This window comes from Pan troglodytes, chromosome 7 (genome assembly GCF_028858775.2).
Source record: "Pan troglodytes isolate AG18354 chromosome 7, NHGRI_mPanTro3-v2.0_pri, whole genome shotgun sequence".
Lineage (NCBI taxonomy): Eukaryota > Metazoa > Chordata > Mammalia > Primates > Hominidae > Pan > Pan troglodytes.
Window position 1 is genome coordinate 10,971,260 of NC_072405.2, and position 27,562 is coordinate 10,998,821.

Here is a 27,562-nt window from a genome sequence, read left to right on the forward strand (position 1 = left end):
GGGTATCTCCATAGTTTTCTTCAGTAAAGAAGATGCAATTATTCTAAGTGAAGTAACTCAGGCATTGAAAACCAAACATCGTATGTACTCACTGATATGTGGGAGCTAAGCTATGAGGACACAAAGGCATAAGAATGATAACAGCGGATTTTGGGGACTTTGGGGGAAGAGTGGAAGGGGGGTGAAGGATAAAAGACAACAAATATGGTGCAGTGTATACTGCTTAGGTGATGGGTGCACCAGGATCTCACAAATCACCGCTAAAGAACTTACTCATGTATCCAAATACCACCTGTACTACAATAACTTATAGAAAAAAGTAAAAAAAAAAAAAACAAGTACAATTGTGTTTACCTAAGTCTTTCCACACCGTGTTCCATCACATCACTCATAATTTTTCCTTTAAATTGTATCAATTAGAGCAGTATTGTTCCCTTTGAGTTGTCTTTTAATTATGTCTCTTGTCATAGTTTCCTTCTTTGACGTTAATTGTGCCCCAAAGAAAGGCTCTTTTGTATTTGATTTGTTCAGTCCTACACTTAATAAACGTGCTTGGAGACCCTGCCGTCCGACAGGCTGTGTGCTTCACAAAGTCAAGAGAAGAGGGAGTTGGCAGAGCCTCACTTTTCAGTGAGTCAGCAGGAGGGCGTGCACTTGCTGTAGGGAGTAATGCAGCTTTATCTGTGAAGTTTCCTGTCATACAAAACTAGTTAGAATTGCCTGTAATCCCGGCACTTTGGGAGGCCGAGGCGGGTTGATCACGAGGTCAGAAGATTGAGACCATCCTGGCTAATGCGGTTAAACCCCGTCTCTACTAAAAATACAAAAAATTAGCCGGGCGTGGTGGCGGACGCCTGTAATCCCAACTATGCAGGAGAATGGGGTGAACCTGGGAGGCGGAGGTTGCAGTGAGCCGAGATTGCACCACTGCACTCCAGCCTGGATGACAGAGCGAAACTCTATCTCAAAAATAATAATAATAATAATAAACTAGAATTAACTACAATCTGAGCTAAAACTTAAGAGTGCTGGGATTTAAATCCTGGTCTACATTCCTGAGTTGTGTGATACAGCATAAATTACACAATCCTTCTCTGCCTCAATATTCTCACCTGCAAAATGAGGATAATCCTTGTACAAACCTCCAGGGTTGTTAGTAAAATTAAATGAGCTAATATACGGAAAGCACAATAAGACATGGAATTAATAGAAAGATCTTAACTCACATGATTTCTATTAGTATATACTCCATAAGGATCAGAAAACTAATGCATCATAAATTATGTGCATACTATTTAGAATTATGTGCACTAGGATTATGTGCACTAGAATTATGCACCTAGTCATTTAGAATTTCACTACTATTATGAAGTACTGCTAAGAGAAAAAAAAAGCCATTAAATTATGTGGGGCAAAGATAGGGCAGATCTGAGACCAGGGTGGCGGACTGGAAGCCTCATAAGATCAGGAGGCAGAGGGAAGCACCCGGCATCTGTAGGAAGCTTAACGTGGAAGGAGCTGCCCACAGATAATGGACAGGGCCAGAACGAGGGCAAGAAGCCGCTGGAGGATTCTGAGGGGAGCAGGATGGTCACTTTCATCATTGCAGCTCTATGCATACCAAGGACAAAGCTAAACCGTTAGCGTTTCCTACCCTTGCCTTTACAATAACTTTGAAAAATAGATATTGTTATATGCACTTTGCAGATGAAAAACAAAATAAACAAACAAACATACAACAAACAGGGCCCCTGGAGCTAGTTAGTAGCCCAAGACAGCACAGCGGGATAAATCATGGGGCCGGGATCCCAATTCAAGTTGGCTGACTCTTTTCCCCAGGAGCCTCTAATGATGTAAAAGGCCTCAGACATCGTTATGCATCCTCCCACATCTTTCTTATTTCTTTTTTCTTTCTTTCTTTTTTTTATTTTTTTTGAGATGGACTCTCGCTCTGTCGCCCAGGCTGGAGGGCAGTGGTGTGATCTCGGCTCACTGCAAGCTCCGCCTCCCAGGTTCCCGCCATTCTCCTGCCTCAGCCTCCCGAGTAGCTGGGACTACAGGCGCCCACCATCACGCCCGGCTAATTTTTTGTATTTTTAGTAGAGATGGGGTTTCACCGTGTTGGCCAGGATGGTCTCCATCTCCTGACCTCGTGATCCCTCTGCCTTGCCCTCCCAAATTGCTGGTATTACAGGCATGAGCCACCATGCCAGGCCACAACCTCCCACATCTAAAATTACCTGTAAGTCACCAGGGTAGATATCAAGTTATCAGGAAAATATACTTACAGTACTTGGGACAGGAAACTGCCCTTGGATGCCATTTCAGCGCCATGGTGAAGGACAGCCCCAATTTTGTTTTTGATGTTTCTATTTTATTTTTTCATAAACCCCATTTATCAAACTATATTTTTCAAACCATAGCCCACGTGTGTCATGATAGAGATCATGTGGAGCGTATTTTCAGGACAAGTTCTAATGCCATGGATTGGGGGCCATTGCTAACTATGGTTAGATGTTCCCCTAGTCTGGTAGCATCTGATGGGGCTGTCAACGACACCTCTAGAGCAGGTCGCGGTTCTGATGGGGCTGCCAATTGCAGCTCTAGAGCACACCGCACATCTGATGGGGCTACCAATTGCTGCTCTAGAGCACACGGCAGATCTGATGGGGCTGTCAATTGCCACTCTAGAGCACACGGCAGATCTGACGGGGCTGTCAACTGCAGTTCTAGAGCACACGGCAGATCTGATGGGGCTGTCAATTGCAGTTCTAGAGCACACCGCACATCTGACGAGGCTGTCAATTGCAACGCTAGAGCACACTGCAGATCTGACGGGTCTGTCAATTGCAGCTCTAGAGCATGGGGCAGATCTGATGGGGCTGTCAATTGCAGCTCTAGAGCACAGGGCAGATCTGATGGGGCTGTCAACTGCAGCTCTAGAGCACATGGCAGATGTGATGGGGCTGTCAATTGCAGCTCTAGAGCACAGGGCAGATCTGATGGGGCTGTCAGCTGCAGCTCTAGAGCACACGGCAGATGTAATGGGGCTGTCAATTGCAGCTCTAGAGCACACTGCAGATCTGATGGGTCTGTCAATTGCAGCTCTAGAGCACAGGGCAGATCTGATGGGTCTGTCAATTGCAGCTCTAGAGCACAGGGCAGATCTCATGGGGCTGTCAATTGCAGCTCTAGAGCACATGGCAGATCGGATGGGGCTGTCAATTGCAGTTCTACAGCACACCGCACATCTGATAGGGCTGTCAATTGCAGCTCTAGAGCACACCGCACATCTGAGGAGGCTGTCAATTGCAGCTCTAGAGCACATGGCAGATCTGATGGGTCTGTCAATTGCAGTTCTACAGCACACCGCACATCTGATGGGGTTGTCAATTGCAGCTCTATAGCACACAGCAGATCTGATGGGGCTGTCAACTGCAACTCTAGAGCACACGGCAGATCTGATGGGGCTGTCAATTGCAAATCTAGAGCACAAGGCAGATATGATGGGGCTGTCAACTGCAGCTCTAGAGCACGCGGCAGATCTGATGGGGCTGTCAATTGCAGCTCTAGAGCACATCGCAGAAAATTCAGGTCAGGAACCTCTCAGACTGCGCTTGCACCCCGCCACCTGCACAGTGAAGCCATCCTGCAAAGCGAGTGGCAAGCTTAACTTAAAATGTCACATTGATGTCCCCAATAAAATGTCACACACGCACAGAGTTTACTGAGCCAAATTTCGATCCAATGCCAAAAGAAAATGCTGACTACAGATAATGAGTCTCTGTTTTCCTATTTAGACTTTTCAATTCTAAACTGGTGAATACTTTTGGTTCTAAGATAACAAACCTAAACAGAGAGGCACATTGATATATGTTTCTATAAGGTAAAGCAGCATTAAATAATGACTAGCTCATTTTGAATCCAGCACTAATAAGTACACTATTTTGATTTTTCGTCTAGGTATATTAAAAAATAAATATATAGCGAAGTACAATATTTGGATTCTTCAATTCAAGTAAGAAAAAATACTGCTAGGGGTTTCCTTTGAACAAAATGCCGAGGCTTCTTACTAGTGTTTTATGAAAACAGAATGATTTATGGGTTCAGGATTCAGTGTATATACCATATATATATATATATATATATATATATATATATATATATATATATATATTTGCATGTATTTGTGCGTGTGTGTGTGTGTGTGTGTAAAGGGAGATCATACACACAAAAAACTAGAGGGAATGGAAGAGAAAAAGGAGCAAGAAGAAAGCCAGAAATGAACAGAAAGTTTGAATCTATGTCCAGAAAATGAATACTTTATTTCAAGCTTCATTGTAGTTCATTATAAGCCTTTAAAAACAACACATTAGAATTTGGTGAAGACTTGGGAAAGAAGGATTATTCCAATACTGGGAAAATCACGGATCTCATAAGGTGGCTCTGACCACATTTTGATTACTGTACTCATGTTCTTAGCTTTCATAAACACTGTGGTTTTTATGTTGCTTAGGGGGGACTTGTCATGAAAAATTACACCATAGATCCTGTACTTCAGGAGAGGGTGTGATGGATGCCAGCTGAGCCTTCCTTGTCCCTTCTCACAGTTTGTGGTAAATTAGAAGGTATCTGAGAAGCACTGACGGGTTATAAATTCAAGTCCCATTTCATGCTTTACAAAATTCCCACACCATGCACAAAGCACATTTGCAGATAATAGATTATTTTTAAAGCAGGCATATATGTTTTCGTTTATTAGGGTTACAGATTGCATTGTTTTGTTTTCCTTTCTTCCATAGAAAGTAAATGAATATACATCTACCCTCTTGTCTAGTCTTATGTGCACACACACACAAACACACCTGGGCGTGCACACTCACACACTTTAGAACATAATTGCTGCTCAAAAGTCTCCATCCCAAATGTTTCAAGAGCCAGATACAACGAACACATCATTTTACTCCCTGGATTGCTGTACTATGGAATAATAACAGTTTCACTTTATTTGAAGGGGCGCCACCTTCTAGTACAGGAAGATCCTTGCACAGCAGAACCGTTGCACTCACAGAAGCTTGCTAGGTTGATGCTAGAATTCTCATTACAACCTCCAAGAACCAAGTAACAACTTGATTCAAGAAGTTAGATTAAAAAGGCTGACTTTAAAATGTTAAAGTGATTTCTTTTCCTTTTTTTTTTTTTTTTTTTTTTTTTGAGATGGAGTCTCACCCTGTCGCCCAGATGGGACAGGGCGAGACAGCATTCTTCAATGCTGAGACTGTACCCTAGGTCTGTCTGAGCATCAGATAAATTTTCTTCCCAATTCATCGTGCACGCTTACTTTGAACATTTCAAACCATTTTGCATAACTCAATTTTTTTTTCTAATTCTAGCCTAAAAGCTTCCCTGGCTGTCCTCTGACTCCCATTTAAGCCAGGCCCCACCCACTCCCATGCTTCTCTTTGCTATCTCAAAGCCCTGTCTTTTCCTCTTCATTATACGAAGACCCCATCCAAAAATCAAGGATCTTGTTCGTATCTGGGAGCTACAAGTTCAGATGAACAGGATTTCTCAAGTGATTTGAAGGCATCACCTTAAAGTCTGTCCAAAGAGCCCTTTTATTTTAAGCTGCCCCTGGGTCCTGAGATGGTGCAAAGACACCAGATGGAGGAAGAGCTTTATAACTTCCCTCGCCTGGCTGAGGGCATCAACATTCTCTCTACAATCCTTCCCTATGTTTCTAAAAGCTCAGTGAAAACCCTTCTAGGGTGTTCATTGAAATGTAGATCCCTGAGCACTGAGACACCCCCAGCCAACCTTCCTAGCCACAGGCCCTGGACATTTCACTGTTGAATACGTTTCCAGTTCAAGGTGAAATCTGAAATATCAGGGTATGGCCATGTGCAAAGCCGAGCAACTGACTTTCCTGGCTACCAAAAGCACGATCCTTCTCCTTTCTTTTTCTACTCCCATGATCAGCAGACCCGTATAAATTATAAGTATCTTATTCTTTCAACTTTCTCATTATTTATTTTTTCCCAAGCCATGCAACATACCTAAATCATAATTTTCCTAAAGTACTGCTTTCCTTATACCATGAGATATGAGAGACAGAGTGAATATTTTACAAGCATTTTACCATGGAAAATTTATCATGTTTCAGTTTCGCTCAAAGGCCTGCTTTTACAATGTTTAAGTGATTTCTTTTTTCTTTTTTTTAGATGGAGTCTCACCCTGTTGCCCAGGCTGGAATGCAGTGAGGCGATCTCGGCTCACTGCAATCTCTGCTCCCAGGTTCAAGCAATTCTCCCGCTTCAGCCTCCCAAGTAGCTGGGATTGCAGGTGCACGCCACCATGCCCAGCTAATTTTTGTATTTTTAGTATACAGGGCGTTTCACCATGCAGTTCAGGCTGTTCTTGAACTACTGACATCAAATAATCCACCTGCCTCAGCCTCCCAAAGTGCTGGGATTACAGACGTGAATCACCGCATCCATCCAAAATGTTAAAGTGATTTCTATCATTTTGTGAAAACGATGGGTTCCTTTCTCCCAACTTACTGGAATGTATTTACACACACAGCGTCTATCCGAGTTCTATGGGAGAAAGCAATCCAGTATATACACTTCTTACTTTACACACACCGTGCCCACAACAGCAGCACGCACTCTTCCTGTGAACATGCTTCCCATGCTCAGAGGCTACACACAGCCCAGTGTTTCTGTAACATGTTCTGTGATGACCTCACTGAGCAGTGCTTTCTTTCTCCTCCAAGTACCGACAGCATCTTTGCAACTGCATTGCTTATTTGTTGTTTATCACATATGCCATGATAACGACTAATGGATACAGGGGTTGTCTGTCTCCGTTCCTGGTACAGTGGTAGGTTTCTGACTTTTACTTTCATGTTCACCCAGCTAGATGAGTATCTTTAATCTCCTTTTTAGAGTCAGGAAACCAAAAATCTGGGAGTCTGACTCTAGCCCAAATGCAGCTACGAAGGGGAGGAACACCATTTTTAATTCCTCGTTCTTCTCACTCTAAGGCCAATTCTGAGAACTGTGAAGGATGAGTAGGGCTTTGCTGATAAAGCAGAAGAGAGAGTTCCCAGACAGAGAAAATGGATTGAAAACAGGAAACTGCAAGTTGGAACGAGGTCACTAGCAGCATAAAGTGCAAAATGGAATGTAAATATTGACAGGACTCAGGCCAAAGCAGTCTCTGCGCCATGTCAAGAAGCATCGCCTTATCCAAACCCATAGTTCCAGATGTTAATTGACAGCCTGCCAAAAAGAAATGGTTCAGGGTCCAATGTGTTTGGCACATTGCAACATCTTCTACCTGATCTCTGAGAGTCACACCGAATCGTCTCACATCAAAGGACTGAGAAATCCACAACAAAGGAAAGTGCTCAACTTTTAAACTCAATTTTCTTGAAAAGAGCTCAAACTGATTTTACTTTCAACACACAGCTATTAATAGATTTGGAAACACTACTGTGCCTAAAAACATAGGACAGCTGTTGAAATATTGTGATTTTTTTATACGCTTTTGATGTCACCTCTTATTCACAGTCATCTGCTGGGCAGTTGGGCTGGTTCAGAAAACTAAATCAGAGTCTCTAAGCAGTAAGACCCTGGTGAGTCTGTGAATCCTAAATCTGAAACTCAATATTGAACCTCGGCTTTCTGGATTATCTCCATCTTCTCCCAACAGGCCATTATAAACATCACACAGCATTTCAACAGAGACAAAAGAGCTTGCATCAAATTCCGAAATAGCATAACTACTGCAATGTTTTTCAGTTTGGAGGAAAACCCGAAATTATGATGAATGATAAGTAGTTATGGTTTTAGGTCTGTGTTTGTCAAATATGTACGCCACTCACAAACACCCTAACCTCTCACAACTCAGGCTCTGGAGCACGGAACAGCAGCACCAACCAGAGCTGAATGATTGTCAGAGACAGAGAATCTCTGGACTCACTCCAGAACTGCTAGATCACGGTCTGCATTTTGAAAAGATCTCCAGTGAGTCCTGTGCACATGACAGCTGGAGAGGAATGCTTAATAGATAAATATGTACTTCAGTCAAAATTCCACTGTTATCACATTTCATTTTTACTAAGTGATACACAGGATCTAAACCAGGATAGCATTTTGATTTTCATTCACAAAGTTGACGGGCATATACAAAAACAGCCCTGAATGTTAAACAATGCTGATTATGGTCAATTATATTTCCAAACAACAAGGAAGGGTCATCATTTAGGTCCTATTTTTTCTTTTAAAGTGATATTATTACTGTTGTTATTGTCACACAATTCATAACCAAAGTAAGATCAATGTTTTAAAAGTTGAGTGGAGAAGTTAACAGCTTTTATAACTCAAAAAATTTGAAGGTTATTTGTTGAACATAGACTTTTAGAACTAGATACAGGTAAAAACCATTTTTCAAAACACGTTCTATTTCAAAAAGTTTTTTTTTTCATTGTAGGGCAGAAATATGAACTCTCTATGGCACTGTTTCTTACAGCAGTAAACGTGCAGCTAGTTATAGAAATTGCTATGTGGGGCGGGCATTTTGCTAAGGGTTTTCCAAGCGTCTGCTCATTTGCTCTAGTTAGCACCTCTCTGACGGATGTGGCAATCACTTCCATTTTACAGACAGTGATCTGGGACTTCCAGAGCAAACCTGCTCTACGTCATCAAGCTCAGAAGTCATAAAACCAAGACTAGAGCCTAAGTCTCATTCAAACCGAGGTCTGAATCAGTCATCTTGGCTTAGCAACTATGCTTTTATGGCCTGCTGATAGAAAGGTAATGAAAAAACGCAAGAGGGCATTGCCCAACACTCTCCAAGCTAGGTAAGAGCGGCTTCTTAGCATGCTGGAACGAGTTGTGGTAACAGAGACAAAAAACCTGGATTCTCTTCTAGCCAACTAATAGCACTCCTCAGGGTAGGATAAAGCACATGATCTATTTATGATGCAGTTCTTTTTTCCCCAAACAAGAAAGGGATTGCATTAAGAGATTTCTCAGGTGCCGTCTATTTTAAATTTATAATTCAAAAAAAATTAAAGCTTTTATGATGTATATGTTTATTAAGAAACGATACTGTGATACTCTAAAGAGATTCGAATCAGAAGAACTTAGATACTTGTATTTATTAAAGTCACAGGTGGGAAACGCTCATGTTCTAGGCCGCTACTCATTTAGATGATATACTAAGCTTGGATAGCATGTGCCAACAGGAAGGAACCCAAGCAACAAAATGTCACATTTTTTGGAGGAGTATAGGATTGCACAAAATTACCTTATTCTCCTAACCAGTCCTCCATGAAATTGTGCAAACTTTCATAAGAAAGAGAAAAATTAGATATTCATGGCTTCAAGAGAAACTCTAAATGAAGATATCAAAATGTACAGTTGGAACACGAGGATGTGCCACTTGGCTGATTTGAGGAATAAATGAGAGTTAAGCAGCATTATTTGAGAATGACTAAAATGGAGTGGGCACAATGGCCCTTCAGAAGGCAGAGTGTTTTTAAATGAGAAATTTATTTAACAGCGTTAATTTAGTTTTACTTTTTTATTATTTCCAGGATTAAGGGCCACATACAAAAAGAAAGAAGTGTGATTACAAAAAACAGGTATTTCATAGTTGATGAAATAAATTTTAATCCATAAAAGACTTCTTTTTTCATTGCCTACAGCTTAAATAATTTATAGGAAAAGTATTTTTCAATAAAATGAAGTTAATTTGGAGAAATTTGACATGAGACAAATATTACACCAGAGCTGGAGAGTTCATCTCTGCCCTAAGATTCGTAAGGATGGAGACCGGGAATTCTCTCTCGGGATAACTATTTTTCCTATTGGTCCCATCTTTAGAGACCAGGGATGTTTTCTTTTTCTCTGTTACTCCTCAGTCTAGACAATTTTATGGAATCTTAGGGTAAAATATTACATTTTATCCATAGCTACCATCATTCAATAAATTAGAAAAGTGTCCCAAATTTCAAATATGGATTCTTTGAAATAGTTTTTTTAACTTTATTGAAACTCTGGTATTTACTTAACCCAAATTAAAGGATTGCTCTAGAATGCTATTTCTAGAATTTGTGAAGAAATCTGAAATTCAGGCTTAATTCTAGGCAATAAGATAGTCGATGGCTTCTCAGAGTTGCAGGGGCACGTGCTCGTGAGTCCATCCCTTTCACGAGGAAGGAGAGCGGAGGGCAGGAAATAATTCCTACGGTATACGCTCCTGGTAGTGAATCAGAGAGTGCAGCTGCCCCTTCACAGAGAGCCACCTTCTTTGCTCCTGGAGGTTCATTCTGACGTGAAAGACCCTTCCTTCACTGCCTGCTGAAAGCATCATCTCTAGATGATGCTTTTCAGAAGGACAGGAGAGAAAATGTCTCTTGCAAAAACACACCTGACCAAAACCTCTAAAACACAGCCTGCCTCCTTCACTCCACTTGCGGGGCTGCAGCATCTTTCCCAGAAATTCCTTCGCTGCCCAGCGGCTTCATCCCTGGCCACCAGCCGAGAGAAAACATAGAGACTGGAAATTGGCCCCACAGTAGACATTGTGGAGAGGCTGCCTAATCCACCCAGGTGAAAACAAAAATGTCCAGGATAAGGCATATGAAAGAAAGCCACCAATCAAGTTAGAAATTCTCCGTACAGTAGAATTAGCTGGTATTGAAAAAACTTCGCATTATTTGCCTACTGAGTTTCAGGGTGGAGGTACCTAGGTTGTGGGGTAGTCTGGGGTGGCCAGGTTTCTCCACCTACCTAAGACTTCAGTGCGTCAAGGTTGCATATATAACCCTATTTAGTCACATCTTTATGCGACAGCTTCATGGTAACATCAGCTTGTCATTCGTGTGTCCTCTTAGAAGCCTGATAATATGTATCATTTGGTTATAGCCCGAAATATGCTCAACAAGCAAGTATGCTAAGATGATTACATTACTGTCTAGTTAATAATGCTGGAAAGAAACATGTAAGAGTAGCTAGTGATGACTCAACCCCACAGTACCAGAGCTGAGTAGAAATTAGAAGTGGCAGGGCACTTTCTTTGTATGCACTAAGGCAGAAGGTTGCTGAAGAAATTCTAGGATGAGAGTGGAGTGCCCACACACTGCTTCCATCTTCCTGTTTTGAAGTTAGCAATGAAATGTGGTCTCAACTTTTTTAAAAAGAGGAGGAAATATACCTTGGGACTGTCTTCAAGTCTCCACCCTGCCTCTTTGCTTGCTGGATGGTTGAATATTTAACTACTTTGAAGCCTATTTTTCTCATCTATAAAATGGGAATAGTAGTATCTCCAAGTAGCAGTAGCAACTATTGTTTGTATTTTCTTGTTATATAACAAACACTCAGTGATTATTAATAGTAAATGTTTTATTACAAAAAAATACACTATTGAAAAAACATAGAAATGGCATTTTAATTAAAACAGGGGTTTACGAATAGAGCTACAATATCATGTCAATTATATCCTTAGACCTTCAGCTGGTATGTAGAGGTTCAAGAAAAGGAGAAATGTGTATATATATACATGTGTGTATGTACATATATTATATATATTTTTATTGTTATATATATAAACATATTTACATTCATATTTATTTCCCATTTATGCTATACTAAACAATTCTAAAAAACAACACTTCTAAGCTCTATTTTTCATGAACCAGCATAACTTGACCCTTTTGCCTACCTGGAGTACGCAAGTTTACACGGGAAACTCTGGGGTGACAGTTTTGTAATTTTAGTTTATTTTGTTCCCTTTAAACCAGCACAGTTTTACTATTAAATCAATTTAATCAGTGATTGGCTGAAGTTAAAACAAAAAAAAAGTGTTGAGGTGCATAGCTTACAACAGGTTTGTGAAATAAAATTACTGAATCCAAATTTAAGATAGAAAATATGGGACTGGCTGTTGAGGCTCATGCCTGTAATCCCACACTTTGGGAGGCTGAGCCAGCAGAATTCCTTGAGTCCTGGATTTTGAGACCAGCTTGGGCAACATAGTAAGTCCCTGTGTCTACAAAAAATTTTAAAAAAATTAGCCAGGGTTCAGCACCTGTAGTCCCTGATACGAGAGAGGCTAAGGTGGAAGGATGGCTTGAGTCCAGGAGTTTGAGGCAACAGTGAGCTATGACAGCACCACTGTACTCCAGACTGGGTGACAGAAGGAGACCCAGTACTAACATTAAAAAATTATAAAGGAAAGCACAAAAAACAAATCGCCCATTTTAATTGGTGGCACTGGAGCATTGCTGCGTGGTCTCCTCCATATTCATAAATGATGTCATTGCTTTTCCAAAGCCATTTTTCTCCCAAAAGGTTGAATTGTTAACATGGGATAGGTCAAGTTCATAGAAACAAAGAAAGATGGAAATGGCCACAGTTGGACAGCGCCAAGGAGGCAAAAGCAAATGCTCTGTGGGTCCCTGGCTGGAGCCCTGGACCAGAAAAGACATCAGTAGAACAGGCAGAGGAAATCAAACAGAGTCTGAAAATAAGTTAGCAGTACTGTTGCTTCATGAATTTCTTGGTGCCAATAATTACACTATGGTTATGTAAGATGTTCACGTGAGGGAAGCTAGGTTCAGGATACACAGCAACTCTCTGTGTTAGTGCTGCAAATTTTCTGTAAAATGAATTCAAAATAATAACAACATGAGGAGGGAGAACATGATGCCTCCTTCCTTTAATTTTGGGACAGGTGAGAGAAGGATTGATTTCAGGGAGTCTGTTACTCGGCATGTTCCTCTATAATTCTCCCTGGTTAGAAATTAAATAGACACCAAGTCAATTATCAATTAAGTGACAAGTTGGGTAAACACTGGAAGCATTAACTGACCCATTCAAGCGTTCTTTGAAATTCACTCAGCTTTCCCCATTTCTCTGAAGTTTTGTTTTAACTTTAGCCAGTCACCAATTAGATTGACTTAATAGTAAAATTGTGCTGGTTTAACGGGAACAAAATAAACTAAGGTTACAAAACTGTCACCCCAGAGTTTCCCTTGTAAACTTCCATACACCAGGTAGGCAAAAGGGTCAAGTTATGCTGGTTCATGAAAAATAGAGCTTACACCTTAAAAAATCATAAAGTAACAGATATTTCTCTTGAAGTCATAAGGTAGCCCTAATCCAAAGCGGAAGAAATGTTCTTGCATTTATTATGGCTGATGTTTTCCAGGGAGGGAGATCACACAACCTGTTTGTTTCACTTGCATTATTTATGTAGTGTTCTTCCAGGTACTCTGCATGACCCTCTAAGCATTATGATAATGGGATCGACAAAAGATAGGCAGTGGGCGACTTCCACGTGGAAACGTGCAGCTGAACAAATGCACCAGGGATGCAAACGCCCAGTAACATAAAGACAGCGATGGGTTCACAGGGGCAAACTGGAAGGGGATGGGTATGCCTGGCAGGGAGGAAGCCAGGATGGGGCCAAATGGGTAGCTGTGGACAGCTTGGGAAGGCACACTGAGGCTTCCAGGCTCTGTCTCAGGGAGCTGAAGCTTAGTCATGGAAGTTAAGAATCGATGCATTTATATTTGTGTTGGGATGCATTCTCAATGCATTTATTTTTATTTTCTTTTTCCTTACCTTCTCTATCCTCTACACACTCCCTGTCACAGAAGGGTATGGAAGCCTGGTTCTTTTGTTATATAAGTTCATATTTTAAAGGGAGTAAATGCTCCCTCAGTGTTCCCAGCCAAGATTCTACAACCTCAATCCCGTTAACCATCATGTCTTAATTTAGAAACCATAGAGGGAGAACTCAGAAATGAAATCCATTTTCTTTCCTCTTGATATTATTAGAAGTACAAGTTATAGGCTACACCATCAAATCTCTTCAGAAAAAAAAAAAAAAAGAACACTTGGCTAGTTTCACCACTACACAAATCCTTCCTAATTGCAAGAAAAATAATGACTAGACCATGCTATAAAGTGAACTCGAAATGGCAACTCTCTATTAAAGTAAGGGATTGATAGGAAGCCAACCTGCATGAAATTGCAATCTGACTAGTAAAAAAAAAAAGTCAGTTTCATCTAATGTACCTATAGCCTATGAGGCTTAAATTACGAACCCACCGTATGTTTAATATACAGATAATTTTGGCACATGACATCATCCCCTATATTTAGACTGCCTCCACTGCTGCCATGGCAACCCTGACTTAAAACATAGCTGAGTGGGTAATTTCGCTCCAAATTAAATGAAAATAACGCTAATCCTATTATTGTTCTTAACAATTTTCCAAGTAGCTTCTTCTTAGAGTGCCCTTGCTTATATATCCTTTTTTAAAAATAGATTATTGGAAAATCGTATGTGTATCTGCCCTCACTCCACTCACAGTCACTCGCACCACCCTCCTGGCTCTATGGAATGACCTTGTACTTGGGAAGAGGTCGCAGCACCCACAATGCTTCCCATCCCTGTCCATGCAATTCGGGAATGGGAAAACCTTTTAAATATATCAATTTGAGTCATGAAATATTTCAGAGACTGTCACTGTAAAATTACTCTAAAATAATAGCCTTTTAAAGATAAATCATATTATGCATTTGTATAGGCCTTAAAAGGGTACTTCAAATTATTCTGTTTTATGTTTTAAATGTGCTCCTGTAGGTTTCCATAGTTATTTAGGAGTACCATCTTTTGCTTTTCAGCCTCCACTGAAGAGTCATTGAAAGCTGAGAGTTCCACTTAAACGTAGTCCTTGTGGCTGTGTCAAGATACTTCTTTTGACTACTGTGATAAACATTAAATGTTACACATACACACAAAACACTCTGTTGACCCAGCACATATGCTAAACTGCTTTTCCATCTTTACCCCGACAGTTACCTGTTTAAGGCTTTATGATCCAGCCTGTAGTACTGAAACAGAGAAACTGTACTTCTCTGACAGGGCACTGAAGCTCAGACCTGGACTACACTGATTGAGGGGCTATACAGAGAGAGAAGAAAATGCCCTGGAGTCAGAGGCCTTGAACCTGAGCTCTGCCAAGGGCTCCATCAGCTTTGCCATCTCTTGTCCTCTGCATATCTCAGTTTTATTTTTAAATCTACAATAATAAAGAGACAGTAGTAGATAATAGTAAGAATAATGACCCCACAGGGCTTTTGCGCCAAGCAAACAGGACAATATAAGTCATCCCAAGAATACAAGTATAAATACAACTCTATCCCTGGCTAATCATGGCTATTTGAAGAGAGCAGCTAAGCTAACAGGCAACAGAGTTTATTAGACATGAAGGCACACAGGATCATAGTTCCCACTGATAACTTTCCCACCAACTTCCCTAGCAAGTACAGGGAGAGATTCCAGTGATGCAGAAGATGTCTTCCAGCCTGGATCCAGGCACCAAGAAGACAGTGGTAGTCTCTCTGGCTATCTGTGCTGATACTCTCTATGACAAGTATGATCAATTGTTGCCATAAAGTGCTACAGTGGTCCCATCAACTTTTCAGAACACGCTTCTCATCACACTCATGATCTGTATTTTCTGACACAAACTAAGTTTCTTTGGCAAAAGCTGCCACTGATCATAGGTTCTAGAATCACTAACAAATAGGCCTCACTTGCTTCTACCTCTCTCCCAACCTGACATCTTACTAGCAAGGTGTGCAGTCAATGCCCAATACCTCTGGACTGTCCTAAAAATAAGACCTTTAACATTAAGCATATACATTCTGAGAATCAGTCCCTATACATTTTATACTTCAATTATTTTCTGAAAACCACAATAATTTTAAAGCTAGGAAGAGGTGAGATCACTTGAATGTCTTTAAATGATTAGCAGAGCATATGTACTAAAGAGATGCTGAATAAATTCATTTTTAAGATTTTTTTTTTTTTTTAGCACAGCCTCTCTTTTTACAAATCGACTTGTCTGAAGTCATAAGGATTTGCTTTTGGCAGAACCTGTGGTATAACTTAGGTTATCCACCTCTCGGCTCAGCTTTTGTTTCCATGAACTCTAATGTTAGACATAGCGAGATAGGTAATAATTTAAACAAATTCCTAAGTGTTTAAAGTTAAAATCATACAACATACATTAAGCAGATTGGTCCTGGCTAATCTAAAAGTGTTGTTCAGCATGAAAAAAATTGAAAACAAAGACAATCTAGGTAGAATTTGTTTGGTTTCTTCCTCCCTCCTATTTGAAATAACATTTAAAACAAGCACAATAAAATCAACCAGGAAAGGACTTCTCCATGAATAGGAATCATCAGCAATGAGCCTTGTGATTTGGAAAACAAAGTACAACTCAATTCAATTCCAATAATCGGTTTAAAACAGGTGCTCATATTCACAATATGTTTCATGTTTGACATGTTTGTCTGGTAGCCTTCATACTGAAATGCAAACTGCAACCTGTCGACATGGTCACAATCACTCACTCCATATTCCCCTCTTCCTACTCATAAATGGCCAACATTTCCTCTGTGTGTACCTGAGTATCAACATACCTATTCTTGTTTAGTCATATTTCAAGATCTAAAACAGATAACTGAAGCAGTTTGAAAGTGTTCAGATTTAAAATAATAAAAACAATAACACAATTTAACATGCAACAAATGACTTAATTCAAGATAGAAATTAAGGCCTTAAACATCTATGCTATGCTTTTAAGTCTCTCAAATTGCACTTATGGACACAAACGATACTGTTCTTGCAATCACGACCATCACTCCTAAATAGGCGGTACTTCATTAGATCTTGTTTTCCTTTGTCTCTACCAGGGTACACACCAGAGAACTGATCATCTTGTGGTTAATTTTATATATATATTGGCCTAAGATGTGTGTTAAGTTATTTTGCCTTTGAGGATCTTGTAGCCACGGGCACTTCCCCACAGGTGGCTACAAAATGTGGTACACAGTCTTCACGAAGAAAAAGGAACGCGCAATCATATATCTGCAGCAGTCTGTCAATTCTCGCTAACGTGAGATAAAAGAAAATACACAATCTAAAAATCTCTGTTCAAAGTGAAACAGCTCCAGACCAAAAACAAAACTAACTCACCTTACTTAGTTGCTTTAGAACAGTCCAAAAATGAGAGCACTGTAAGTTCAAGCACACAGATAACTTCCCGAGCTCCAAACACCAGCACAAAGACATCTTAGAAACTTTGAAATTACTCACAGTAAAGGTAACTTTTCCAGAGCCAAAAGAGCAAGGCAAAAAAAGGAACACACATGCTTGCCCATGAACGTCCAGAGACAAGCAATTCTTGAAGCTCGTTGGGGGGAAAAACGGGGAAAACACACCTGTATCCTTTGTGGCATCTCTTCCCGGGACTTACCATATGGATGGAGCTTCCGTGCCACTGATCTCTAAGAAATCATATCCTTCTTCCAGCTGAAAGTCAGTGAAGACCAGCGCAATGGTGTCCCCGGGCTCAGCCAGAATGGTCCAGGTGCAGTCCGCGTTGTTCTCGTACTCTGAAGGGAAGTGCGGGCTGGAGATGGAGCTGCTGGTCCCGCGTAAGGTTCCTCCGCAGGCTCCCTCAGCTGCAGGGGCAGAAGCAGAAAGAAAGCATCACATTTCAGGATGGTTTTCATACACGAGTGTGTCCACCAAGTGTCACTCTTGATCAGCGACAAATATTTTCTGAACCCAAAATTGAGACACTCAATCTGAAAAAGAATCTTTTGGTATGTTAATGAGTTCTATGAAAAGGCTTACAAGACTCTAACATTTAAATTGTCTTATTAATTGAATGGCCATTGTGGGAAAGATGGAAACGGTGGCTTTTCTAAAACATGGAAAGTGTAGTTGCCATGTACCTGACACTGATAAGCAGCCTAACAAGATTTTCAGAGATTTTCTCTGAATCCTGGAAGATGACACTATGTAAGCAACATTTTGAGACTTAAAAACATGTCGGCATTTATTCATGGATACCTGGCTTTGAGAATACTGTGCTCTTAAAAGAAATGGTTGCCTTAAATTTATTTTCCATAAATTTGGGATTAATTAGGGTTTTGAATTTCAGATAGCTATTGAATAACATAAAAGAGGCACATCACCTCATAAAAAGGTTCTGAGTAGAAAACAGTTGCATGAAACTTAAAATGGAATATCTTAGAAAAGTGATAAGTGAAAGGCCAGTAAAGATAAAAGTGCATTTAAAATACAAACTAACAATTAAAAAATTATTGGTTAGAAAGGAAACAGATCTTGGAAAGTTTGCTATAGAGTAAAAAAGCTTCTTTGTTACATTCATTTTATCTATTACAAAATATTATATGCATTTTAAACTATATATAGTTGATATATATAACATATAAACTATATGGTAGTTTATATATAAATAACAAACTATATGGTAGTTTATATATAAATAACATAAACTATATGATAGTTTATATATAAATAACATAAACTATATGATAGTTTATATATAAATAACATACAAACTATATGATACTTTATATACTATATATAGCTATGTTATATATATAAACTACATATATGAGAGAGAAGTATTTTAAAATAACAAGTTTTAAAGCATGTTTTTTAAAATTTCTTCCTTCCCTCCTTTCTTTCCTCCTTTTCTTTCTTCTTTTTCTTTCTTTCCTCAAATACTTCCTATCCATAATATATATTTAACAGTCATTAATTCTGATACTGCAATGTGGATGATATGTAAAAGTCAGCCTGTTACCAAGATGCGGGGAGTTTGCTGTAAGCAGAGGTTGTGTGACCGGCCTGAGCTCTTACAAAGTGCATATCTTCGACCCTACCCACTCTCTCTCCACCAAAATTATACCAAAGTGAGAGGAATTGACCTCCTTTTATTAACTCTTCCCAAGTTGCAAGTTCCAATATTTCTTTCATCTTTCAGCGATGTTCGTTTTATTTTGGCAGGATCTAAGCCTCACAAAAATGTCAAAATAGAACCAATCTTGTCGGCAACAGTAAGAGGGTGATATAGGTCCCTTCAAATTAGCTGCCTTCAGTTTACTCAGAAGAATGCCAGGGGCATAGGGGTAGTTGACAGCACACGGTTTTTGTTCCCGGATTTGGAGTATTGCATTTCCCATCCTTCCTACGGGATGCCAGGCTGGTCTACACACTAGGCATTCTCATGCTGTTTATGTCAACTAATGCTAATGGCAGCTTTAGAATGGATGTCTTTGAGAGGTACACTTGGAGGAAAATTACTACCTTCAAGTATGAACGAAATCAAGACTACATGAGGGATGGGTATTCTCATGTTTTAATAGTTAGTCTCTGACTCCCATCCAAAGCACGTGACGTTGTGGAAAGGGCTGCCCATGTTTTGTAGGACATCTCAGGAAACTCATTGTTTAGATCCCAAATTTATTTTAAGATTAATAATTATTAAGTGTAGAGATTATAAAAATTATGCTATCACGGTAGTGTTTCCTTTTAAAAGTGTAAAACTGAACACGAATAAAAATAACTGTGTGTATACTGCAATTTGAAAAGTGCAAAAGTACTTCCGGTGCGCACTACCAAATGTCTCTCCTGCCCCACGCCCTCCGTGGGCACCACTGTGCAAGCACACACACTTCCCTGGTCAACTGAGAACCAGCTGCACAACTGCCCAGCTCGCCACAGTTTTTATTACATTCTTGGGAACAGCCAAATGTCTGTCCTGCCCCCCGCCCTCCGTGGGCACCACTGTGCAAGCACACATACTTCCCTGGTCAACTGAGAACCAGCTGCACAACTGCTCAGCTCGCCACAGTTTTTATTACACTCTTGGGAACAGCTACTGGGAATGTGATCATACATATACAGTTCCCTGTCAAAATTGTATTTTTGAAAATAGAGATAAAAATCAGTACCATATAAAAATAAGAGGAAGAACATATTCCAGCCATGAGGAAAAATATACTGGCTACTATTGAGATTCAGACATTGTGCAGAATTCAGCTCTAAGCCCCTTGGGTTGGGATAATGGTGAATTAGGTTAACAACTAAAAGTGACTCATACTCTACGTTGTTTTTCTTTAAACCCAAATATAAATATCTCCTTCATAAAGGGATGAGGTAAACAGGATCACTAGAGACAGATATTTACTTTTATTATTGATTAAATAACTCTATATAAACATATCACACACATAAATATTTCCAGAGTAATAATTGTTTTTCATGTATAAATATATCATATAATTTTATTTAATATTTAGATTTTATTCTTTTCTCTGAATTCATTATATACTACAAAAGTTAAGTCATCTCAATGTAAAAACAGATGCAGAAGAAAAGAGTTCTAATACCTTTATTACCTAAGAAGATAAAATATCATAGATGTGTGGAATTAAAAGAAAATTATCAAAGTCCACGTTACCAAAATGATGTAGTTGAAAGATTAATGACATATTAATTGAAATCCAACTGCTGAAACTAAATACATTCTTCATAATTCACCTTGTTGGCAAGAAATCCCCCCTTTCAATGTTTCAGAGGGGAAAATTAAAAAAGGAAAAAAAAACTGACATCAAATGATTACGAATTTTTGTCATGGCAATCAATGAGCTGAATCACTTTCTGTTATTTAAAAAGCTTTGAAATAGTCGTATTTATGTGCATGGTATAGAATAAACATAGAATACAAGTGTATAGAATAAGAAGCTTAACCGATTCTTCTGGGAAAACCTCTCAGTAACCTTGACCAGAAGTGAATTTAAACCTATCTGACAGGAGTGTTTACAGGCAGCCAACATAACAGGGACACCAGCCATAGCTCCAGGACAGAGTACAGGGCCCCCACCCTGCAGCCATTAGCCCCCTGCTTTCTCCACTACTGGAAGGTTCGATGACCTGCAGAAGGTGTCTAGGGAGTTTGTAGGGCTCCGGGTAGTGGATATGAGTTAACTGGTAAAAGAGTGTTCTTTTTTATTTTAACAGCTGATAGAACTGTGCTGGTGCCCACCCCTGAGTACCAGCCCTGATCAAATGAGCATACCTCACTGCCATGCAGTTTCCTTCTATTTAAAATGCCAGTGGTTGAGCTAGATAAACTGCAATGTTATGTCCCTGTCTAATATTTGGGTCCCCTGAGTCTAAGATCTTAGACACTTACTATCTACATTTTCCTAGAATTTCCCTTGATGAATGAGTGGATCATGGAGACCCATGGTTCACAGGGCCAGCATGAGTACTATGCTCACTGAATCCAGGTAAGACCAGAGCACTGACTGCAGCAGACAAGTGGTGAAATTTAAGGGTAACTTTGTTGGGAAAGGAGTAGACGACATAAAGAAGGCAAAATAGAAAAGTCAAATAAAATGAAGAAAAAAACAATTAAGGTAGCACAGAGGAAAAAAAAATTCCCACTCATCTGACAAAGGGCTAATATCCAGAATCTACAATGAACTCAAACAAATTTACAAGAAAAAAACAAACAACCCCATCAAAAAGTGGGTGAGGGACATGAACAGACACTTCTCAAAAGAAGACATTTATGCAGCCAAAAAACACATGAAAAAATGCTCATCATCACTGGCCATCAGAGAAATGCAAATCAAAACCACTATGAGATATCATCTCACACCAGTTAGAATGGCAATCATTAAAAAGTCAGGAAACAACAGGTGCTGGAGAGGATGTGGAGAAATAGGAACACTTTTACACTGTTGGTGGGACTGCAAACTAGTTCAACCATTGTGGAAGTCAGTGTGGCGATTCCTCAGGGATCTAGAACTAGAAATACCATTTGACCCAGCCATCCCATTACTGGGTATATACCCAAAGGATTATAAATCATGCTGCTATAAAGACACATGCACACGTATGTTTATTGCGGCATTATTCACAATAGCAAAGACTTGGAACCAACCCAAATGTCCAACAATGATAGACTGGATTAAGAAAATGTGGCACATATACACCATAGAATACTATGCAGCCATAAAAAATGATGAGTTCATGTCCTTTGTAGGGACATGGATGAAACTGGAAACCATCATTCTCAGTAAGCTATTGCAAGAACAAAAAACCAAACACCGCATATTCTCACTCATAGGTGGGAATTGAACAATGAGATCACATGGACACAGGAAGGGGAATATCACACTCTGGGGACTGTGGTGGGGAGGGGGGAGGGGGGAGGGATAGCATTGGGAGATATACCTAATGCTAGATGACGAGTTAGTGGGTGCAGCGCACCAGCATGGCACATGTATACATATGTAACTAACCTGCACAATGTGCACATGTACCCTAAAACTTAAAGTATAATAATAAAAAAAAAAGATTGACTTTCTAAACAAAACAAAAAAAAAATTCCCAAACCTTATCACTATTGCGTTTCTTCAGTAGATATGTTAATGTCCATATAATATTCTGGAATGAGTTACAGTTAGAATCAGGCCAGAATAATATATGCAAGATATATTAGAATTCTTTGTATAGCACTCCACATAAAATATAGTAGAAGATTATTAAGATAATGTGATTGATAAATTGAATAGTATACATATAAGACAAACAAAAAAACTTCACGGTACTCATTGGATAAAATGCTTAAATCACAGAAAATCTTTAGTACAGAATGAGGCAAAATTAGTGTTGGTGCTTGTAAGTGTGTGTGTGTGCATGAGTGTACATGTGTTTTTATGTATGTATGTGTTTGTGTTTGAAAGCACCTCCTATAGTGCTGTAAGTATTTCTCTAACAAAACTTTTTAACTCTTAATTTCTCCACTATTTTTGTAAGGGATTTTACTTTCTAAACAGCAACAGTTTAAACATAATAGCATTTGAAGAAGAGCTACAGAACTACTATCTTTGATGAGCAAAACGTTTTCAAAAATAAATCAATTTATTTCCTCTTAGATCTATGAAGCTCTACAGAATGATCAATTTTATAAATAATGCCACAGAGGAAACAGTTTTCAAAGCCCATTTCGACTGAGAAAAATTAATTACTTAATTTTTGATATAATATTTACTTGTGAACTTATCTTTCAGTTTGGCTGCTAAAGATATTAAATTGCTCCCACATATCGCTAAAGGATAAAAGCTTTGCTGACAGAAATGGGAACCATTATCCCTGCAGTGTGGAGTGTTACAAGGACCCAATATGATTAAATGTACATCATAAATGATGAGGGAAGAGACATTATTTAACAAAGTATATTGGAAGAACTGAATAGAAATTTTTAAAATATCAACTTAAAAGTTCCCTCATACAAAATACCTGTTACACAAATTAAAATGTTTGAATATATTAAATATTGGGTAACTTGTTACATTAAAATATAATATATGGTCTCAAATTAAGCATTATCTCAACTAAACAGAAATTATGAATGCTACTGAAGCAAAAATAACTTTATAAGTAAACCAATCTACCTGTTTAATTTTTTCAAAATAAATGTATACAAAGAAAAACAACACAATAAAAAAAATATTTGCAACAACACAGCAGGGGGATATTATTTATACTTACTTGATTTGCATTTTAAAAAACAAGATACAGGCTTGGCGTGGTGGCTCATGACTGTAGTCCCAACACTGGGAGCCCAAGGAGGGTGGATCAAGAGGTCAGGAGATCGAGACCATCCTGGCTAACATGCTGAAACCCCCTATCTACTGAAAACACATAAAAGTAGCTTGGCGTGGTGACGGGCACTTGTAACCCCAGCTACTCGGGAGGCTGAGGCAGGAGAATGGTGTGAACCTGGGAGGTGGAGCTTGCAGTGAGCCGAGACTGCCCTACTGCACTCCAGCCTGGGCAACAGAGCAAGACACTGTCTCAATAAACAAACAAACAAACAAACAAATAAATAAATAAATAAATAAATAGATAAGTAAATAACAAGACACAAACAGATACATGGGAAAAAAAGATTTTAAATGGCAATTTAAATAAGAGTGAATTCTAGAACAAACCAAAATTAAAAACAAACACAGGTGAAGTTTCACCCTTTCTTATTATGATAGGCATTCAAATTAAAACAACACTGAAATGCCTTCTAATATACATTAAAAAGATAAATTCTGAAAATACATAAATATGAAGAGTAAAACTGATCTAGTTGTATGTTCCTAATATCAACATGCATTAACATAGTGCTTCAGGCGATTTACCAACACAGGCGAGTGACACTGAGAGGGCTCATATTACCGAGCAAATTACCCGACTTAGGGTCTGATGTCCATTGAGTATATTGTACGTGTCTGATATTCTACACCAAGGTCATTATGTGAACTATTTAGTTTAATCACATCCAAAACGTGTGATAAAATGTTTGTTTTTGTTCCTCTTTCACAGCTACCAAAAGAGAAATGTTTTTCTTTTTTTAGAAAACAGAACAAAACAAAAAAACCATCAACTGGAAAACATTCAGAGACTCAGAAAATATATGACCAACTAAATAAAATTAAAATTAATCACTGTAAATACTCTATTGTAAAACAGAAAAAAGGGTATAATGTCTGATCTGTGAAAAAGCAGAACAAATTTATCTATGTTAAGCTGTATACATATGTATATTTCAACTTAACTATAAAGACTAAGAAATATAAACATTTTAATATAATTGTGGTATTATAGTAATATAATTGTTATGAGGGATTTAAAAACTCCTTCAATCTTTTGTCAAGAAATAGTTTAACATCTAGAAAACATCCCAGTAACATTCATGAATAATGAATGAAACTTGGGAATTCTCAATCATAGTAGGTGTAGAACTTTATGTGTTTCTGAGAGAGTATATCCACAAACAATATATTTAAAACATATTAGAGATGCTGTTGTTTTTGTTTTAAAATAAATTCTGCCATGAATTTTTTTTAAAGGAAAGTCTATTTTACAGTAAAATAAAATGGCCTAATTTATCTATTATATATCTGGATTTTTGTTTTATATTCAGTAACAACGAAAACATAAAAATGAAGTAGTATTTTTAGCAACATAAATTGCTATTATAAACAAAACATATTTATTTGGGATTTTCCTTCTTTCCTTCATTTTACCATTCTACAATATATTTTAGATTTCAATAAATTTGTGTATTAAATAGTTACTTTCTTTAAAAGATTCAGCTGGTTAGGTTACAAAGTTGACCTGGATGAGATTGGTGACTATTATTCTTTATTCTTTTTTTGTTTTGTTTTGTTTTTGAGATGGCATCTCACTCTGTTGCCCAGGCTGGAGTACAGTGGCGCCATGTCAGCTCACTGCAAGCTCCGCCTCCAGGGTTCACGCCATTCTCCTGCCTCAGCCTCCCGAGTAGCTGGGACTACAGGCGCCCGCCACCATGCCCAGCTAATTTTTTGTATTTTTAGTAGAGACAGAGTTTCACCGTGTTAGCCAGGATGGTCTCAATCTCCTGACCTCGTGATCTGCCAGCCTCAGCCTCCCTAGTGACTATTATTCTAAGTGAAGTACTCAGGAATGGAAAACCAAACATCCTATGTTCTCACTGGTATGCGGGAGCCAAGCTATGAGGATGCAAAGGCATAGGAATGATATAATGGACTTTGGAGATTTGGGGGGAAGAGTGGGAGGGGGGAAAGGGGATAAAAGACAACATATATGGTGCAGTGCATACTGCTCAGGTGGTGGGTGCACCATCTCAGAAATCACCACTAAGGAACTTCCTTATGTAACCAAATACCATCTACACCCCAATAACTTACAGAAAATAAAATAAAATAATAAAAAAAGTTTCAAGCCTATAGACATTCTTTGTACTTGCAGAAAACGTAATGTAGGGGCAGGTCTGGCTCCTTGAATAGAGACACGTGGCCGGGTGGTCACTCCCTCTGCAACCAATTAGACACAGAGAAAGTGCTTTGCAGGGCCACTGTCTCAACATGGTGGCCGACATGAACACTGAATTATCTCCAGTTTCAAATCATGTGGCGAGACACTTGCCTTTCTCAACGAATTGGCTCACTCTTTCTTTTCTGAATTGTCTTTTATTGTGTAAGGACATTCCACATGGGATTATAAGGTTTGCAGTCATAAATTAACTCTCGATTGAGAGAACATAGGGTGTCTCCCATGGATACTATATTTGGTGCTTTCTTCCCACTTCAAACAACAGAAGAACTTTCAAGACTCCCTCATTTGATTTGTTTCAGCTAAATATTTGGAAGTGAGTTATTGTATACAAGCAAACATTAACATCAGAATAAATAGTGTCAGAATCTCATTTGCACTTGGCATTAATAGACCCACGACTGCTAGCATAAGCACTGTCTTTTAATTCCCTGGTCCCCATGAACAGGAGCTGGCTGCCAAAATCACTGGGAATTGGCTTAGAAGTTGACTTTGCAGAACCATGCATTTATGTTAATTAATTTATTCATTCAATACATACGAAAACTAATTCTCTACTAGAATGAGCAGAGAAGGGTTTTCTGAAAATACAATATTTAGGACAGATTTGAAAAAAAGGAACTATTCAAGGAATGAGCTGGAGGAAGAGCATTCCCAACAGATGGAACAGAAAGCGCCATGGCCGAGGAGACTTGATATTCACATATCAACCACAGATGATTTATGTACTGCAAATTCCCCATGACATTTTTGGGTGCATTCTCATGCAGTTGCTGAGAATTCCGGGACAGAAATATATTGACTTTGTGCGCAGGAGTAAGGATCATTCACCAACAGGATCATGACTCTGGAATAAACAAAAAATGAAAAGCATTTGGGAGGCTGAGATGGATGGATCACCTGAGGTCAGCAGGTTGAGGCCAGCCTGGCCAACATGGTGAAACCCTGTCTCTACCAAAAATACAAAAAATAGCTGAGTGTGGTGGTCCATGCCTGTAATTCCAGCTCCTTGGGAGGCTGACGCTGAAGAATCGCTTGAACTTGGGAGGCAGAGGTTGCAGTGAGCCAAGATCACCCCACTGCACTTGGCCTGAGCGACAGAGTGAGGCCTTGCCTCAAAATAAATAAATAAATAAATAATGGCAATATTCTTGGGATGTTAGTTTTATGTATTATTGATCCTTCCCCTTGTCAAATCCATAGGTAAGGAAGAGAGGGAACAGCACTTGTTTATGTCCTTTTCCTTTTAATCTGCACATGCAGATGGCAATGTCAGAATATCTGATTTCTATAAAATGAAGTCCAGACTGGAACCAGAAGGAACTCACCACTATCTATTACGGCTTATATCACCATTCATATTTCTTTTGTCACTGAGAGAATCCAGGACTTTTCGTATTTTTTTTTTTTTTTTTTTTTTTTGAGATGGAGACTCGCTCTGTTGGCCAGGCTGGAGTGCAGTGGCATGATCTCGGCTCACTGCAAGCTCCGCCTCCTGGGTTCAAGCGATTCTCCTGCCTCAGACTCCCGAGTAGCTGGGACTACAGGCACACACTACCACACCCGGCTAATTTGTGTGTGTGTGTGTGTGTGTGTGTGTGTTTAGTAGAGACGGGGTTTCACCGTGTTAGCCAGGATGGTCTCGATCTCCTCACCTCGTGATCCAGCCACCCCGGCCTCCCAAAGTGTTGGGATTACAGGTGTCAGCCACCGAGCCTGGCCACGACTTTTACTATTTCTCAGTGAA

At 39.2% G+C, this 27,562-nt stretch overlaps 1 protein-coding gene across 2 annotated transcripts in view; it reads right to left on the reverse strand.

Moving 5' to 3' along the window:
• The window catches only part of CSMD1 (CUB and Sushi multiple domains 1), a 2,064,385-nt gene that overhangs the window by 1,047,673 nt on the left and 989,150 nt on the right, over nucleotides 1-27,562 (reverse strand). For both annotated transcript variants that reach the window (XM_054657204.2, XM_016960221.4), the window contains exon 5: nucleotides 17,348-17,555. In XM_054657204.2, the coding sequence (XP_054513179.1) occupies nucleotides 17,348-17,555 (208 nt within the window). The remainder of the gene's footprint in view (nucleotides 1-17,347; nucleotides 17,556-27,562) is intronic.